The sequence below is a fragment of the Phoca vitulina genome, unplaced genomic scaffold (genome assembly GCF_004348235.1).
Source record: "Phoca vitulina isolate PV1807 unplaced genomic scaffold, GSC_HSeal_1.0 scaffold89, whole genome shotgun sequence".
NCBI classification, from domain to species: Eukaryota; Metazoa; Chordata; class Mammalia; order Carnivora; family Phocidae; genus Phoca; species Phoca vitulina.
In genome coordinates, this window is record NW_022589792.1 from 1,135,239 (window position 1) to 1,150,913 (window position 15,675).

The 15,675-nt window shown below is 56.9% G+C and overlaps 1 protein-coding gene across 1 annotated transcript; it reads right to left on the reverse strand.

Moving 5' to 3' along the window:
- Positions 1 to 2,435: 2,435 nt before the first annotated feature.
- On the reverse strand, positions 2,436 to 13,268 carry CDC37 (cell division cycle 37). The gene is made up of 8 exons (XM_032396135.1): positions 13,075 to 13,268; positions 7,446 to 7,727; positions 7,023 to 7,131; positions 6,798 to 6,913; positions 6,588 to 6,710; positions 5,881 to 6,063; positions 5,700 to 5,771; positions 2,436 to 4,614 (listed from the first exon to the last, which is right to left on the reverse strand). The coding sequence occupies exons 1-8, from the start codon at positions 13,174 to 13,176 to the stop codon at positions 4,459 to 4,461; spliced, it is 1,143 nt and encodes a 380-aa protein (XP_032252026.1). The 5' UTR covers positions 13,177 to 13,268; the 3' UTR covers positions 2,436 to 4,458.
- Positions 13,269 to 15,675: the final 2,407 nt, after the last annotated feature.

Genomic DNA, 15,675 nt, shown 5'->3' on the forward strand with positions numbered 1-15,675 from the left:
GCCAGGTAAGGGGTATGGGAGGCTGGAGTAACTTGTTCTAGGCTCTATCCCCAGCACCCAGGATATTTGTTGCCTATGAGCAACTGTGTATGGAGGGCTTCCTCCTGTGGCCACAAGAAATGAAAATGCTTCACCCAGCTTCCACATCCCTGGCTTCGGGTGGGTTCTGCCGACGGGGAAGCCTGGCTAGAGACCAGAAGTGGGAGACCAAGGAGGGATATCTATTCCCCTACTCCCTCCCTGCTGGCCACAGTGTGGTGCGGGCAGTGGTTATATCTCTGCGACCACATATTCTGCAAGGAGTGCCTTCTTCATGGCTCCAGATCTCAATGAGTTCTGCTCATTCTGTTTCCTGTCCACGCACCTGAGCCCTGGATGTGGTGCCTCCCTGTGGCAGGCAGAGTAACAGACCCCCAAAAATGCCCATGTAGGAACTAATCCCTGGAATCTGTGAATATGTTATGCTTCATTAGGGAGACGCATAAAAAGGGAGAATTAAACTTGCAGATGGAGGCATACCTGGGTGGCTCAGTTGGTTAAATGTCTGCCTTCGGCTCAGGTCATGATCCCAGGGTCCTGGGATCTAGTCTCACATGGGGCTCTTTGCTCAGCGCGGAGCCTGCATCTCCCTCTGCCCCTCCCCCCGCTCATGTGCGTGCGCACTCTCTCTCACTCTGACAAATAAATAAAAATCTTTTTTTTTTTTTTTTAAAGATTTTATTTATTTATTTGACAGAGAGACACAGCGAGAGAGGGAACACAAGCAGGGGCAGAGGGAGAGGGAGAAGCAGGCTTCCCGCGGAGCAGGGAGCCCGATGTGGGGCTCGATCCCAGGACCCCGGGATCATGACCTGAGCCGAAGGCAGACGCTTAACGACTGAGCCACCCAGGCGCCCATAAATAAAAATCTTTTAAAAAATAAGTAAGTAAAATTGCAGATGGAAATTGAGGATGCTAATCAGTTGGCCTTAAGGTAAGAAGATTATCCTGTTGGGCTCAAGGTAATCACAGGGATCTTTAAACGTGGAAGGGGGGGCACCTGGGTGGCTCAGTCAGTTGAGCGACTGACTCGGTTTTGGTTCAGGTCGTGATCGTGAGATTGAGCCCTGTGTCAAGCTCACGCTCAGTGTGGAGTCTGCTTCAGATTCTCTCTGTCCCTCTCCCTCTGCCCCTCTTCCCGCTCTCTCTCTCAAATAGATAACACTAAAAATCTTAATTTAAAAAAAGTGGAGGGGCGCCTGGGTGGCTCAGTCATTAAGCGTCTGCCTTCGGCTCAGGTCATGATCCTAGGGTCCTGGGATCGAGCCCCGCATCGGGCTCCCTGCTCAGCGGGAAGCCTGCTTCTCCCTCTCCCACTCCCCCTGCTTGTGTTCCCTCTCTCGCTGCGTCTCTCTCTGTCAAATAAATAAAATCTTTAAAAAAATAAAAAAATAAAAAAATAAAAAAAATAAAAATAAAAAAAGTGGAAAGGGGAGGCAGAAGAAGAAGTCAGAGTGATAGAATATGAGGGCCTGACTTATCTTCGCCATCTTTGAAGATGGAGGAAGGGCCAGGAACCAAGGAATGTGAGCAGCTTCTAGAAGCTGGGCAAGGCAAGGAAATGGATCCCACCCTGAGCTTCCAGAAGGATCGCAGCTCTGCCAATGTCCTGATTTTATCCCAGTGAGACTAGTGTCAGGCTTCTGAGCTGCAGAATTGGAAGACAATAAATTTGTGTTGAAGGCATTAGGTTTGTTACGGCAGCTGCAGAAGACGAATACACTCGACATACATCTGTTGGTTCTCCAACCCGGCTCACATCCCTGACATCAATCCCTTCATTACAGTTTGTTCTGTGAAACCCTTTTGAGTTGAATTCTGTTTCTCACTTGAGACCCAGCAATCCTGCTTCTGGGAATTTTTCCTACAGGTAGGATGCCTGTGCTCATGGGAAATGGTGCACAAGGGTATTTCTTGTTTGTAAAAAGACTGGGAAACCCCCGAATGAAACCAACGCTGAGATAGGCACACCGTGGAGCTTTCCACACAGGATAGAATGAGGAAGTGCTGATGGACTGATAAAGGAGGGTCTGCAGGTCATATTGTTCAGTGAAAAAAGCAAGATGCATTTCAGAATGTGGAACGTGGTATGTTTTAGGTAAAGGAGAGGAGAGGTGATAAGAACGCATTCAATTTAAAAAAATAAAATAACACATTCAATTTTACAAAAAGAAACCTTGGATAGAGTCAGAAGAAAGTGTGGACAGTGGGTTCCCATGGGCTCCTGTGATTGGGGGCGGGGAACCGCTTGGGTGGAGGATGAGCAGAGATAGAGCTAGTCCCCCCGAATGTCTCTTAATAGCATTTGATGTTTTAAATCCTCTGTCTTAGGAGAGCCCACACTAGGGTGAGGGAGGTGAGGCATGAAAGCAAAGAGGGCGCCAAAAAGTTCGGTAACCAAGATAAATACTTTAATGCAATATTTTTTAAAAAGCACAATGTGGAAAAAAAAAACCACCCATGAACAAAATATTGAAATTTTAAGTAGAGAATCCATAACAGTGCTGAGTTATATTAGAGCCTGAGGCAAAAGGAAAAACCAGTAATATGGATTCCATCTTTGAAAGTTTTCACAGTAAATAATGAAGTTGCCAATCCTGGATAGATCCTGGATGGGCGAGGTTTACCCAGGGCCTTAAGATGCCTTCCTCCTCCCCAAGCCCTGCAGATCCTGCAGCTCTGCGCCTGCCATTCCCACCGTATAAAACCTTTAGGGGATGCTAGCAGGGGCTGCAGCTCACCAGTGCCCCCTGGCGGCCATCAGCCTGCACACAACAGCATCTAGGTGCTCTTTGCTTTAGTAGAGGTTTACTGAGCGCCCCCCAAGGGCCAGGGCCCCTCCAGGGTACTGTGAGTACCTCAGGACCACGGAAGACTGTTTGTGCCCCGGTGGCGCTCAACAGCACGAGGGAGAAGACAGCATACAGGTCGGCAAAGCTTGGCACATGGCAGGTGAGGCAAGCCGCCTGGCCGGGTGTGAGGGGCAACTCAGGTGGGCCAACGGCCCCAGGGAAGAGGTGGCACTGAGCTCTGGCCTGAGGGACAAGCAGCTGCCAGAGGTGGGGTAGGCACCCTGGAAGGGGCAGGCAGAGGGCCTTGCTGCTTGGTTTCATCCTAAACTGATGTCCCTGTTCATCATACTATTCTTTAGGTCCTTTCCTGTGGCCCAATTATTACTTTTTAAAGGAGCCCCACAAGGACTGCAGGAAGGGTGTTCGGGGAGAGAGACAGGCACACGCCAAGGCCCACATTTTGAGCATCTAAGTGCCAGGCGCCCTGCTTGCCTGTGGCATGATCTCATTTTAGCACTACCCCCAGGAGAAAGGCACTAACATTACTCATTGTGCAGTGGAGGGGGAGGTACGTGGAGGCTGAGTAAGCTGCCCAAGGTCACATTGATAGAGAGAAATTTAAAGTGCTCAAGGACCCGCAAGGAGGGAGCGGGAGAGAGGGCGAGCAGAGGGGAGGACACAGAGAGACCCGGGCAGATGGTGCAGGCCTTTGTGAGCTACCCAGAGCAAAGACTGGGCTTATGCTCGGGGAGGGATGTGTCTTGACTCACGTGTTCACGACTACCCTCTGGTTACTGCCTATTGGGGTCTGATGGGGAAGGGGGGAGATGGGGAAGAGGTTGGGGCGGGCTGCAGGCCCGAGGGGATGGGGATCTGGACCAGGGTGGAGACCATGGACGCAAAGGGCAGTGGTCAGAGATGAAAGATGCTCCTGAATGGGCGGTGGCAGGGAGGCTTGGGGGACAAGCCAGAGAGTGGAGGGGTGGGGCCGAGAACTCCGATGTAAAGGAATCCTGGGGAAGAATGTTCTAGGCAGTGGAATAGCACATTCAAGAACCTAGAATCATAATAGAGGGAGCTGCCCAGACAGCTGGAGGATAAAGCCTGAGGCATCACAGGCCAAGCCTCCAACACTCACTGGGTTTCCCTCCCACTCCAAGAGAAGAGCTGTGTCAACAGCCCTCGAGACGCCCCCCTGAGCATCTGAAATCCTTTATTGGAAGATCATTGCTGTTTACCATATAGAAGACTCGACAGCAGATGAACAGTGAAAACAGAGCCCATGATGACTGGAGTAGGCCTCTGGGCTGGAGACCCTCCCCCCACCTCATGGACCAGCCTAGCAACCTCCGCCCCTCCCTGGACCCCCAGGCCTTTGGCATAATGCTGATTGGGGGGTGGGGTGGGTAACATCCTGCAGACAGTGAAGCCCCTTGACTCAAAGCAGAGACTTGGATGAGCACTGGAGGTGGGGGTAGTGGGGGTGGGGACAGGCCTTCTCCCGGCCCCAGGCTGGGCGGGAGCAGCGAAAGTGGAGGAAGCCAGGAGCTGGGGAGATGGCATCTATTTTTGTTTTCTGAAAAGGGGCACACAGGGGCCTGCAGGCAGGTGGGCAGCAGCTGGGGCCTCAGGCGCTGACATCCTTCTTGTCGCCTGGCTTGGGGCCGGCTTCCAGCAAGGGGTCCCCGGGGCCCGCCTCCTCCCCATCCTTGGCCTCGCTGGACTTGGAGTTGGGGACCCAGAGGCCGGAGTCGATGCAGCGCTGCATGTGGTACTTCGCATCCTGTGGGGAGAAGGGTGGTGAGGCCGGGCTGCCCCCCGCCAGGTGGCCTGCCTGTCCCCCTGCGCGTCCTTAAGCCTGCTCACTGCTTATTCTAGACCAGAGCTGTCCAGAGCACTCTGCAATGATGGGAGTGGCCTGTAACATGCATTGTCCAACACGGTAGCCACCAGCCGCATGTGGCTGCCGACTCCTTCAAACGTGGCTCGTTCAGGTGAAGAACAGAACTTTACGTTTCACTTAACGTGAACTCAAGTTTAAATAGTGTACGTCCAGAAAAAACTGCATTCCAGTAAAACTTTTACTTTTAAAGACAGGCAGTGAGCTTGTGAACCACAGGGTCAAGACCCTCGGTCTAGATAATCCTTTTTCATGGAAGCTTCTAGAAATCCTGGACCAGGTCCTGCAACTAGACCCATTTCACAGATGAGGAAACTAGTGTGGCCAACCAGTGAGCCAAGCAGCAGGAAGGGGGTCAAACCAAGGTCTATAAAGACACAAGGTCCTGTCTACCAGCACGATCACTGCTCCTAATATTAACAACAGTTAGGGGCGCCTGGCTGGCTCAGTCAGTAGAGAATGGGACTCTTGATCTCGGGGTCATGGGTTCAAGCCCCATGCCGGGCATAGCGCTTACTTTAAAATACACACATACATACAACGGCAGCTGATGTGTACTGTGAGCTCAGCCCCGCCCCCCACCCCATGCATGCTCCAAGTCAGTATCCAGAGAAACTGTGGTTTGATGGGGTAACCAAGGCCAGGGAGGAGCACCCCTTCCTTGGACAAAGGTGGGGCCAACCTGGTATGCCCACTAGGCTCATAAATGGCCCACAGGGGCGGTGACACTCCATGGCAGGGGACACGCTGAAAGTTCCGGGTTCACTGCTGGGTGTAGTCACACAGTAGGTGCTTAATACGTGTAAACCAGTGTGTGGATACAAGCCTCCCCTATTCTTCCGTGAAGCCCACAAGGGACGCTTCTCCTAGCCAAGTGGGGAGCAGGGCTGGAGGGGGACAGGAGGACATATCGCATGCTCAGGAGGCGCAGCTCGGCTGGTGGGCGGGCCTGGGGCGCTGTTACTCACAGTGGGGTCCATCTTGCTGATGGCATCTTGGAGCATCTGCACATCCTTCACGTCAAAGCATTTCTGGAGCTCCTGTGGGTGCAGATGGGCCGGGGGTCAGGGCCTGGGTCCCCGGGGGGTCCTGCCTGCCGCTGCCCAACCCCCCCGCCCCCACCCCCCTGCCGGGGCAGGGGAGCCGCACCTCAGGGAGAGACTCATAGACTTCAACGGGGTCCAAGCCGCCCGGGCCCAGCCGCTTCTTGCGCTCCTCCTCCTCGTACTCCTTCATGGCCTTCTCGATGCGTAGCTTGGCGCGGCCCCGCACGCGCTCCTTGAACGCCTCGAGTTCATCATTGAAGCCCTCCATGTACTGGCGGTCGGCTGTCTGGAGGGTCGGGGCCGAGAGACGGTCACCGGGCCGGCCCCAGGACCGGCCCGCCGCAGACCCGCAGACGCTGTCGCCTCCCTGCTGACGGATCACCTGCCTGCCTGCCTGCCCGCCCCCCCCCCAAACCACAGGCCGGCCATGCTCCCCTCTTCCACATGTGCCTGTAGGGGCCTGCAGGCACCCCACACTCAACACGCCTCACTCGAGCTCTGTCTGGATCGCTCCGCACGGGCTGCCCTGCCCTCAGTCTCCCCGACCTCAGCACGGGGAGCTCTGTTCTTCCAGGTGCTCAGCTGAGGAACCCCGAGGTGTCCTTGACTCTGTCCCTCACCCCTGTCTCTTAAACTCTGTATGGGGGCCGACCACTGGCCCCTCCACGTCTCTGCCCTCCCCTGATAGAGCAGGCTCTGATCCCACGGCCGTGAGTCTGAGTGGACATGTGTCCACCCCTCCTGTAGACTGAGCCTGGTGCCCTGGAGAGAGCCACACCCCACCCCACCCAGGCTCCTCAGGGATGCTACCTTGATCTTAGTGAAGAACTGCCGGAAGCAAGCCCGGGGATCCACCTTCAGGCTCTTGGCCAGCTCCAGGATGAACTGCATGACAATGGTCTGGTGGGCCACCTGCTCCATGAGTGCGCATTTCTGCCCAGAGAGAATATAGGCAGGATGTCACCAAGTGGCGGCCTCAGGGAAGGACTCTTCCCCAGTCCCAGGGCAGGCTCCACTCACCTCCTCCACCTCTAGGTCAATGCACCAGATGACTAGGTAGTTGGCCGTCTCCTCACACACCAGATGGACATTGTCTGATAGATACTTCTGGCTGTCGTCCCAGCGGCGGAGCATGCCTACAGAAGGTGTTGGCAAAGTGCTGAAGGGCCCTGGAGGCAGAGGGCCAGCCCCTGTCCTACGCACCCCGCCCCCCGGTGGGCCCCCTCCAACTGGTGCCCAACTCACCGAAGTGCTTGATCTGTTTCTCGTACTTCTCCACGAAGGTTTTGTGTTTCTGCTCCCTCACCTCCTCCGACTCCTCCTCCGCCTGCTCTGGCTTGGTATTGACCATGCTCTGTGATGGGGCGAGAGGGGGAGTGGGCTGGGGCGAGGCCGCAGGGCGTGTCCAGCACGGCCGCGTGGGCCGAGGCCGCAGCGCCCATCCCTTCCACGGCGGAGGTGGTGACGGTGTCATGAGCATCAGTGTGGCAGGAGCGTGGGTGTGGCACATGTGGCCTCGGACTAGGGCCTTCGGGCAGATCAGAGGGGGGTACCAGTGGGGTGCTTCGTCCACCCGGCCCCCATACCTGTTCCTCCACCCCTTGACCTGAGGAGGCCTTCCCCCCCCACCCCGCACCTGTCTCACCACCAAGCACCCCCCCACCCCACCTTGCTGAAGCCATCCTTGCTGAGCGTGTCCACATTCCAGGGCATGCTCTTCTCCTTCTTGCGCATCTCCTCCAGTTTCTGCTCCCAGCTCCGCTCCTCCTTGCGCAGCTGCTGAGCCTCGGCCTGCAGCCGCTCCAGCTCCAGCTTGCTGCCCTCGCCCTCGGCCACCTCCAGCTCCTTCAGCTTCCGCTGGCACTCAGCCACCTTGCGCCTGCACTCGCGGCAGCCCCTGTCCAGCTCCTCCTTCTCCTTCTGGAACTGCTCCATGCGCTCCACCCGGGCCTGTGGGCAGACACAGCCCTTCAGGCCCGGGACCTCAGCCGGGCCCCACCCGGGGCTCCCACCCACTGCACCTGGGACGGCCCCAGGGAATGTCTGCACCACCCTCGGTGGCCCAACCCCCGGCTTCCACCCCCACCAGTATACCTGCACACACCTGAGTCTGGGCACACTCACCACCCCCACCCCGGCCTGCCCGCTCAGAACCAGAACCCTCCTTGGCATCCACAACACTCAGCAAAAGCCTAAGTCCTATCCATGACCCACAAGGCCCTGCGGATCTGCCCCCCTCCCTCCAGTCACACTGGCCGCCTCACCTTTTCTTGAACCCACTGCCAACCTCAGGGCCTTTGCACTGGCTGTTTCTGCAGCCTGGAAAGCTCTCCCTCCAGATTTTCCGCCCCCCATACCACTTACTCCCTCGCATCCTAACCATCTTGGCTCAGTTGTCACTTTACAGATGAGGCCCTCCCCGACCACCCTGCTGAAGATGGCAACCTCCCCTTACTCTTGTCTTGTGTCACCTTCCTCCTCAGCACTCATTACCTGCTAACATCTGGTGACAATTATTTACTGTGTTTTCCGTGTGTCCCCCTCCCAGGATACTGGCTCCATGGAGGTGGGGATCTGCTCACTCTTGTGTCTCACACACAAGCACACAGTAAAGAGTCAGGAAACACTTGTTGGATGAATAAACTGATGAAGTACTGGATGGGAGTCTCAGGCTCCCCCTCCTCCCTGGAGCTGCCCTCAGTGACACTCGGGTGCCCTTCCCTGCCCAGCAACCTCCTCGAGCCACCTCTGCCCCTAGCTGAGGCCTGCTCACTGGCCCTGTTTTTCCCTCCCTCTCTGCTACCCAGTCCTGACTACTTTCACTTCTAGATGTCTCTCCAATTCGCTCCACCCAGACCACTGCTCCCGGACCACTCCCGAGGCCCCTTCAGCTCTGTCTCCAGGCCGCCACACCTCCTTGAGCCTTAGCTCGGTGCCCACCAGCCTCCTGTCCCCCCTTCCCCAGCTGTTGCTCCCCAGACCTCCTCTTCTGCTGCACCCCAAGCTCAGATGGTGCCCCTTCTCATTCCCCCTCTCGCTTAGGTCCCCACTGGACCCCACCTCACATGGCATGGCCCTGTCTGCTCTCCAGCCCTGCTTGGCTCCATCACCTCCCCTGGCTCTCAGCAGTGCCTGCTCAATCCAGAGCCACTGACTGAGTCCTGAGAGGTGCCACCACTTTCCATTGCTGCTCCCCCAAGCCAGACTCAGAAGCTGCCAGTCTTTGAAACATCCACATCTGTCTGCAGCCCTCTCTGCCACCCCAACCTGGAGTGTCTGGGTTCAGATGGGAACCCTGACCCTTGCCCCAAGCTGCCCAGATGGCACCAAGGCCCCATGAGGACCTGGGTCCCACTCTCCTCTCCCAACTCTGGGTCCTATGCAGATGCTAGCCCTCATGGTTCCCCAAATGCACCAGCTCGCTCTTGACTCGTGGCCTCTGCACAGGCTGTTCCTTCCACCTGGAACTCTCTTCCCCTCGCTCCACCTACTTTGTCCCCAGGTCTCAGCTTCAACAGAGCCTCCCCCAAGAGCCCCCATGCCGCATCACTGTGCTCCAAAGGCCCCTTCATGATCCCCAGGTAACATGATAAGATGCTGGGGCACAATCTCCCTGAGATTGTGGATCATAATCCACGGCCACCAGAGTAAAGGCTGGGTGTCCTTGGGTCAATCCCCTAACCTCTAGGGACCTCCGTTTCCTCATCTGTCAAAGGCGACCACCACACCAACCTCACAGGGTGGCACCAGGAGAAGCAAAGGAGATGAGAAGTTAAAGTCAACAGTCCAGAGCCGTGCTGGACGCTCAGCAAGCCCCATTCCCGTGCTGGCGACTGCCATTACCATCCAAGGGGACAATCTCTCTCTCTCTCTCTGGGGACCATTCTGGGGCTCAAACAAGAAAATGTACTTCAAGTGTTTAGATCGATTTCCAGCCCCGAGTAAATGCTCAATAACTGGGAGCGGTTGTTACTGCACGGTCACGTCACCCAGCTCCACCATTTACTGGCAACATGACCTTGGCTAAAACACTTAAAACTCTCCCAAGCCTCAGCGTTCCTCTTTGGGAAATGCGGCCTCAGGAGTTACTCCCAGGAAACTGCTTGCAACCCAGTACTCAGTACCAAACGCGTTCCACTGTTATCACCATCGTCATGGCCACTGCCACCAGAATGGCCTCCCAACTCACTTCTGGGCCTTCTCTGAGGCCGTTATCTCCAGGTTCCAGCACAGAGCCAGGCCCGCGGTGGGTGGGAATTGGGAAACCTGGAGTCTTCACTCACGCCCCACAGGACTGCTATAGTCAATCGCGAGTCTCACTTTGCCCATGTGGATAAAGGTCGAGAAGGCCTTTGCCTCGTGGAGAGACAAGAGAAAGAGGCCCTGGGCCCTGCCACTTCCCATTCTCCATGATGGGCCTGTGTTGCCCCGGAGGCTCCCTGCTGCCTTGTGAGGGGCTCCTGGGGTTGGCATTATCACTGGCCTCAGGGGGCAGCAGGAACCTACCACCCTGCTGGTTCCTGCTGGGCGGCCACCCAGCTCTTTTCAGTGTCCTCTGAGTGGCCACCAGGGAGACTAAAGCTAAATAAAGGCTCCCAGAGCCTGCCCAGCTCGGGCTTTACACCTCTGGGAGGGGTGGCTTGAGCAGACGCCTCGGCAGGGAGCGGGGGGTCTGCAGGTGTCCCCACCCCCCTGCCTTACAGATAGAAAACCTGAGGCTCGGGGTGCCTGGGTGGCTCAGTCGTTAAGCATCTGCCTTCAGCTCAGGTCATGATCCCAGGGTCCTGGGATGGAGCCCCGCATCAGGCTCCCTGCTCGGCAGGAAGCCTGCTTCTCTCTCTCCCACTCCCCCTGCTTATGTTCCCTCTCTCGCTGTGTCTCTCTCTGTCAAATAAATAAAACCTTAAAAAATAAAAAGAAAGAAAGAAACCCTGAGGCTCCCAGAACCTCAGTGCCAACCAGTTCGATGAAAGGAATCACAAGAAACCAGTAACAGCAGCTCTATCAGGACAAGGGAGCAGGGGGCTGGGAGACTCCCTTGTCTCTTTCTGGTACTTCCGGAATTTTTCTTTCCCAGGAGCACAGATTACCTGAATAATAACAATGATGATAACGACACTAAAGTTTACAGAGAGCTTATCACATGCCAGATGCTATCTATCCCAAAGACATCACACACATTAAATAAATAAGATAACCCCTCATAAGAACCCTATCAGGTGGATACCCTTAATAGTCCCAGCTGGGGAAACCGAGGCACAAAGAGATCAAATGAATCGCCGGAGGTCATCCATTAAGTCAGTGATTCCGGAGCCAGGACTGGAACCTAGGTGTGCAGGCCTGTGCTCAGCAGCTCACCAGGCTCCTTCTTACTAATCCCACCTCCCGCTCCCATATGCTTACTCCCTCCCAGGCCCTGAGCCAAGTTCTTGTAGGGCCTAATCTCATTTCATTCTCAGGATGGTCTCTAGGGGCAGGGAAAGTAAAAGCAGTAAGTGGTAGGGCTGGGATTAGAACCCAGGCTTGCCGAACCGAAGCTGGTGCTGGAGATGCTTATCTTCCCTCCCCCACCCCCACCCTCACTAGGCTCCACTACAGCCCCAGGGTCCTCAGCAGGACAGGAAAGGGTCCTGTGCCAGGAGGGAGGAAGGCGTGGCGGGGAGGACTCTGCAGGGGACGGGGCGCTGGCTTCCCACCCAGCAGGACCAAAATGTTCTCCATACGGCTGTATAGATTAACCTCTTTATGTGAGAAAAGTAGGTGTTCCCAAGAATAGTCTTTTTAGAGGTCTGCGCAGGTCTCAAGCATTTCATAATAAAATGTTACACACGGCAAGAAATGGAAGTGCTAGAACTTTCTTCTTACACTCAGTGGCTTGCCTGGCAGGTACGCTACCCAAGAGATTACTGCTTTAGGGTAAGGGTTGGAAATGGGACTGGAGACCAGATGTAGGGACTAGACAACACAGGACCGGGGAAGGGCCCTTCTAGGAGGTTCTGGATAAATGACTGGGAGTTGCCATAGGCGAGGGTGGGGTGAGGAATTCCTAACTGGAAGGTTCCGTGAGATAGCTCACCCTCAGTGGGAGAGTACAACATACACAAGTATGTGGGTGTAGGAGCTCTGATTTGGGGGAGCAAGAGGTTAGAGTATTAGGACTTATGAGAGCTCTTCTGCTGGCCTGTGAGCACTGCTGGGCAGGGAGAAAGGCTGGAGGACACCCAGACAGGATTCTGGGATCCAGATTTGGGGGCAAATAGGTAACAGAAGGGGCAGTAAATCTGGAATCAAATTGGGAGGGTCCCTAGTGAGAGCAGGGACAATCTGGGTGTCTGAGAGCAGCAGACTGAGCTGGGGTCAGGATGAAGGCCGGGTGGGTTTGGGTGCTGGATTGGAGTTGGTATAAGGCCTTCCAAGGCTGCCAGAGGCTCCTACAGGAAACTGTTGGGGGTGGGTGGTGCCTGGCCTGCAATACCAAGGAGGGGCAGGGGCTCTAAACCGGCCGGAAGCCCTGCAGGGTAGGGTTTCCTGGTATAATGGGAAATGGGGTCCACAGTAGGTGACGCTAACGAGTGGCTGGAATTGGAAGGCTCCATCAGGGTCGAACCGGTGGTTTGGTCTGGAGAGAAAATGGGTTCCAAAACTCCAGTCCTGAATGAGAATTAAGGCCCTGGTGGAGCACCGGTCTACATTCTAGGGAAGGAGCCCCCAGTATGGGTTGGACTCCCAAGCCAGAAACAAAAATCGCAGGGGAGGACAGAGTTCCTTGCTCTGTTGGGAGGAGAAGCCAGACCTCTGGATCTGAATAGGAATCCCTGTCAAGAACTAGGGAGGAAGATCTCAGAATAAATTCAAAGTACTGAGGACTCTAGGATTTGGGGAGTGGCGGATGGTATATCCAAGATCAGAAATGTCTCCCAGAACAGATCAGGGTCCAGACTCTGAGGCAGAGTTTTGCGTGTAAGTGGAAGGTCCCAGAAGGGATTGAGGGAACACCCCCAAAGCTTATCTTAGCAGCTCAGACTCGGAAAAAGGTGCCCTAGGGGTCAACTGGGAGTTCCATGCAGAAATCGGAGGGGAGGCCCGGGATCTCTGGTAGGGACTCAGCGCCCTGGCAGTTCTGCGCTCTGGAGTTGAATCGAGGAACCCCTCAAGCTATACTGTAAGTCCAGACTATGCGTTGGGAATCCCAGGTGTCAATGTGGGGGTCCCTGGCAGTACCAGGGGTCAGAACTCTGGAGCGGAGTCCCGGGCGGGGGTGGGGGTGGGGGGAAGGGGATGGGCACGCGCATTCTACCTGGTGCCGCCAGCGGAAGAGGCTGGCCGTGTCGATGTTGGGGTGCGTCTCGTCCTCATCGTCAGACACCTCGATGTGGTCCCACACGCTATAGTCCACCATCTTGCCTCGGCGGCTCAGCCCGCTCCGGCTCCGGGTCTGACTCTGGCGGCGGCAGCGCTGGAAACTCGGCCCGCGGAGCCCCGCCCCTTCCGCTTCCGCCCTGGCGCGCACGTTCCCCGCCCGCGCATGACGTTATATCCCTAGTAACCGCGGTGGCGGCAGTGGCGACCCGGCTTGCCTTAAAGGGTCAGGCGCACGTGTTCCGGCCCCCGGGAGTCCCCGTAAGGACCTCGCCTCATTGGGCGCGGGGCCTCCGCTGGGCACCTCCTGGAGGTATATGGGCTGGCGTTCCAAACTCGAGCCCCCCTCATCTCCCGCTGCCCCCCGGTGGGCGTTTGCTGCGGCCGCGAGGGGCGGGGCAGGTGGCGAGACCGAAGCAGGGGATTGTCCCCTTAGCCACGCCGCAGTGACGTCAGCCCGAGCCTACTGCAGGGGCGGGCTTCGGCGGGAAGACCTCTCCCCCTGCCCCCGGAGAAAAGGACCTAACCCTGCGCTGGGGAGGGGTGTCTGATCAGAGCATTTTCCCAGTCCTAGGGGTACAGGACCCTGCCCTGGAAAGGTCTAAGCGGAGGAGGGATATGGCCCTGCCCTTGGGGGGTCGGATGTGGGGGCGATGTGGTCCTGCCTTGGGACCTGGTGTTTCCCCGGCTCGGCCCACAGCCTCCCCCTCACGTCACCATCCTATGCCATTCGTGAGCGGGGATTCGCGCACACACGCCACCTCTAAAATTACCCGGACCCTCCCCCCGCACCCAAGCCAACGGATCTCGCGCTCTTGTCCGCGGCGTCTCCCCATGTGGTCGCTGGGTGTCGCTAATGTCTAGCCAAAGGCCTGTGCTTCAGCCCCGCGCAGCCGGGGGACGGGAAGGGGATCGTGGAGGTGCGGATGGAAGCTTTCCTCGTGTGGTACTCTAGAATCGTTCGTAGCCCCTCCCCTTCGGTCTGGAGCCCCCTTAGTTGGCCGGGGCTCTAAAGACTCCATTACTGCGAGCTTGGGCGATCCCAGCTGCACACTTGCGTGCATTCCAACCTTCGTTTTGATACTGGGATAAAAGGCCGTGTTGCAGCCTAGAGCCAGGATTATCTCAGATTAAAGGGCGTTCCGTGGGGGCGGGTGGGATGGGAGGAGCTCCGGCCCCTCGAGTGAGGGGCGCTTTTTCCCAGACTAGTGTTTGAGAGGGTGTTTGGAGACAGGGGGCTGGAGGGAATGTATTAAAGGACTCGAGATGGGGGGATTCCCCTGCCCAGGGAAGAGGAGGGGCCATCCAGACAAAAGCGCCCGCCCGCTGCCTCCCCTCCCCCTCGAGCATCTTTCAAACCCGCGAGTGGGCGGGCGGGGGCGGGGGGGTCCCCCTCTCCTCCCCCTCCCCCTGCTGGCCAGCCTGTCCAGCATCTCCGCGGCCGTCAAGGCCCGGGCACGCGCGCGCACGGACCCACACCCCAGCGGGTCTCACAGTCGCGCACACACACATACACACACAACAGCAAACAAAGGGTCTGGACACCCCTGTCCCCTCCCGCCCCTCAGGCCGGAGAGGGCGGGGCATCCCCTCCCCAGCCCCTCTGCAAGGTAAGCTTCGGGGCTGCGAGCTGCGGTGGGGAAGGGGACCCGGCACCCCGGAGGGAGGGGACCAGGACGCTGTGGGGTTCCCCGCTCCCCAGGAAAGCCGGGGCCCACCGGTACGCCCTTTGAGGGCTTCAGGCCGGCCTCCGGGCTGTGGCTGTGCGGGGAGGACCCCAGATGCCAGAGATTCCCGGGTTTCCGCGGAGGTCTTTCCCTGGCTTCCGAGACTGGAGCCGACGCGCCCCTGTGAAACGGGGTCCTGGGAGCCTGAGCTCCCAGAATTAGGGACAGGGCGCCGGAAGCTTCCCCATCAGCGCCAAGACTTTCCTAATCTGCCAGCACAGCATGTCCACCTGGGTACTGAGACAGCCCTCTGAGTCGCTTTGCACCGACCCTCGGTTTCTCACACCACCACCATCGGCGCATCTTCTGCTGTGTTTTGCGTACCTGTGAGGTGGGGGTGGGCGGCTGCTAGTGGTCCTCTGGACTACCCAAGCTTTCTCTGCTGCATCCCACAGCCACACACTACTTAGCAGCGGTGGGACCCCAGCATGGGCTCTGCCTCCTTGAGCCTCAATTTCCTCTTCTGCAAAGTGGGTAACGGCACGGAGGATTCCCTGAGGTCATGCATGCGAGCCTGACTTTACTCGGTCAATTAATTTCTTAGCTCATTTCACACATATTTCCAAGTGCCTACTATGTGCCCCAGCACTGCAGCCAGGTGGTGGGGCTACAGCAACCAGCAAAAACAGCCGGCTGTTTGCTGTGCTTATACCTGAGGCTGGTGAGGGAGAAAGATCAGTGTGTAAAGCGAGGAATACCCACTGGTGATTTGAGACTCTAAAGACTAAAATCTCATAGGGCATAGAGAGTGACTGGGAGTAAGGGTGCTCGAGATGGAATGGGGTTTCTGGTTGGTATTTGCCTTATTCATT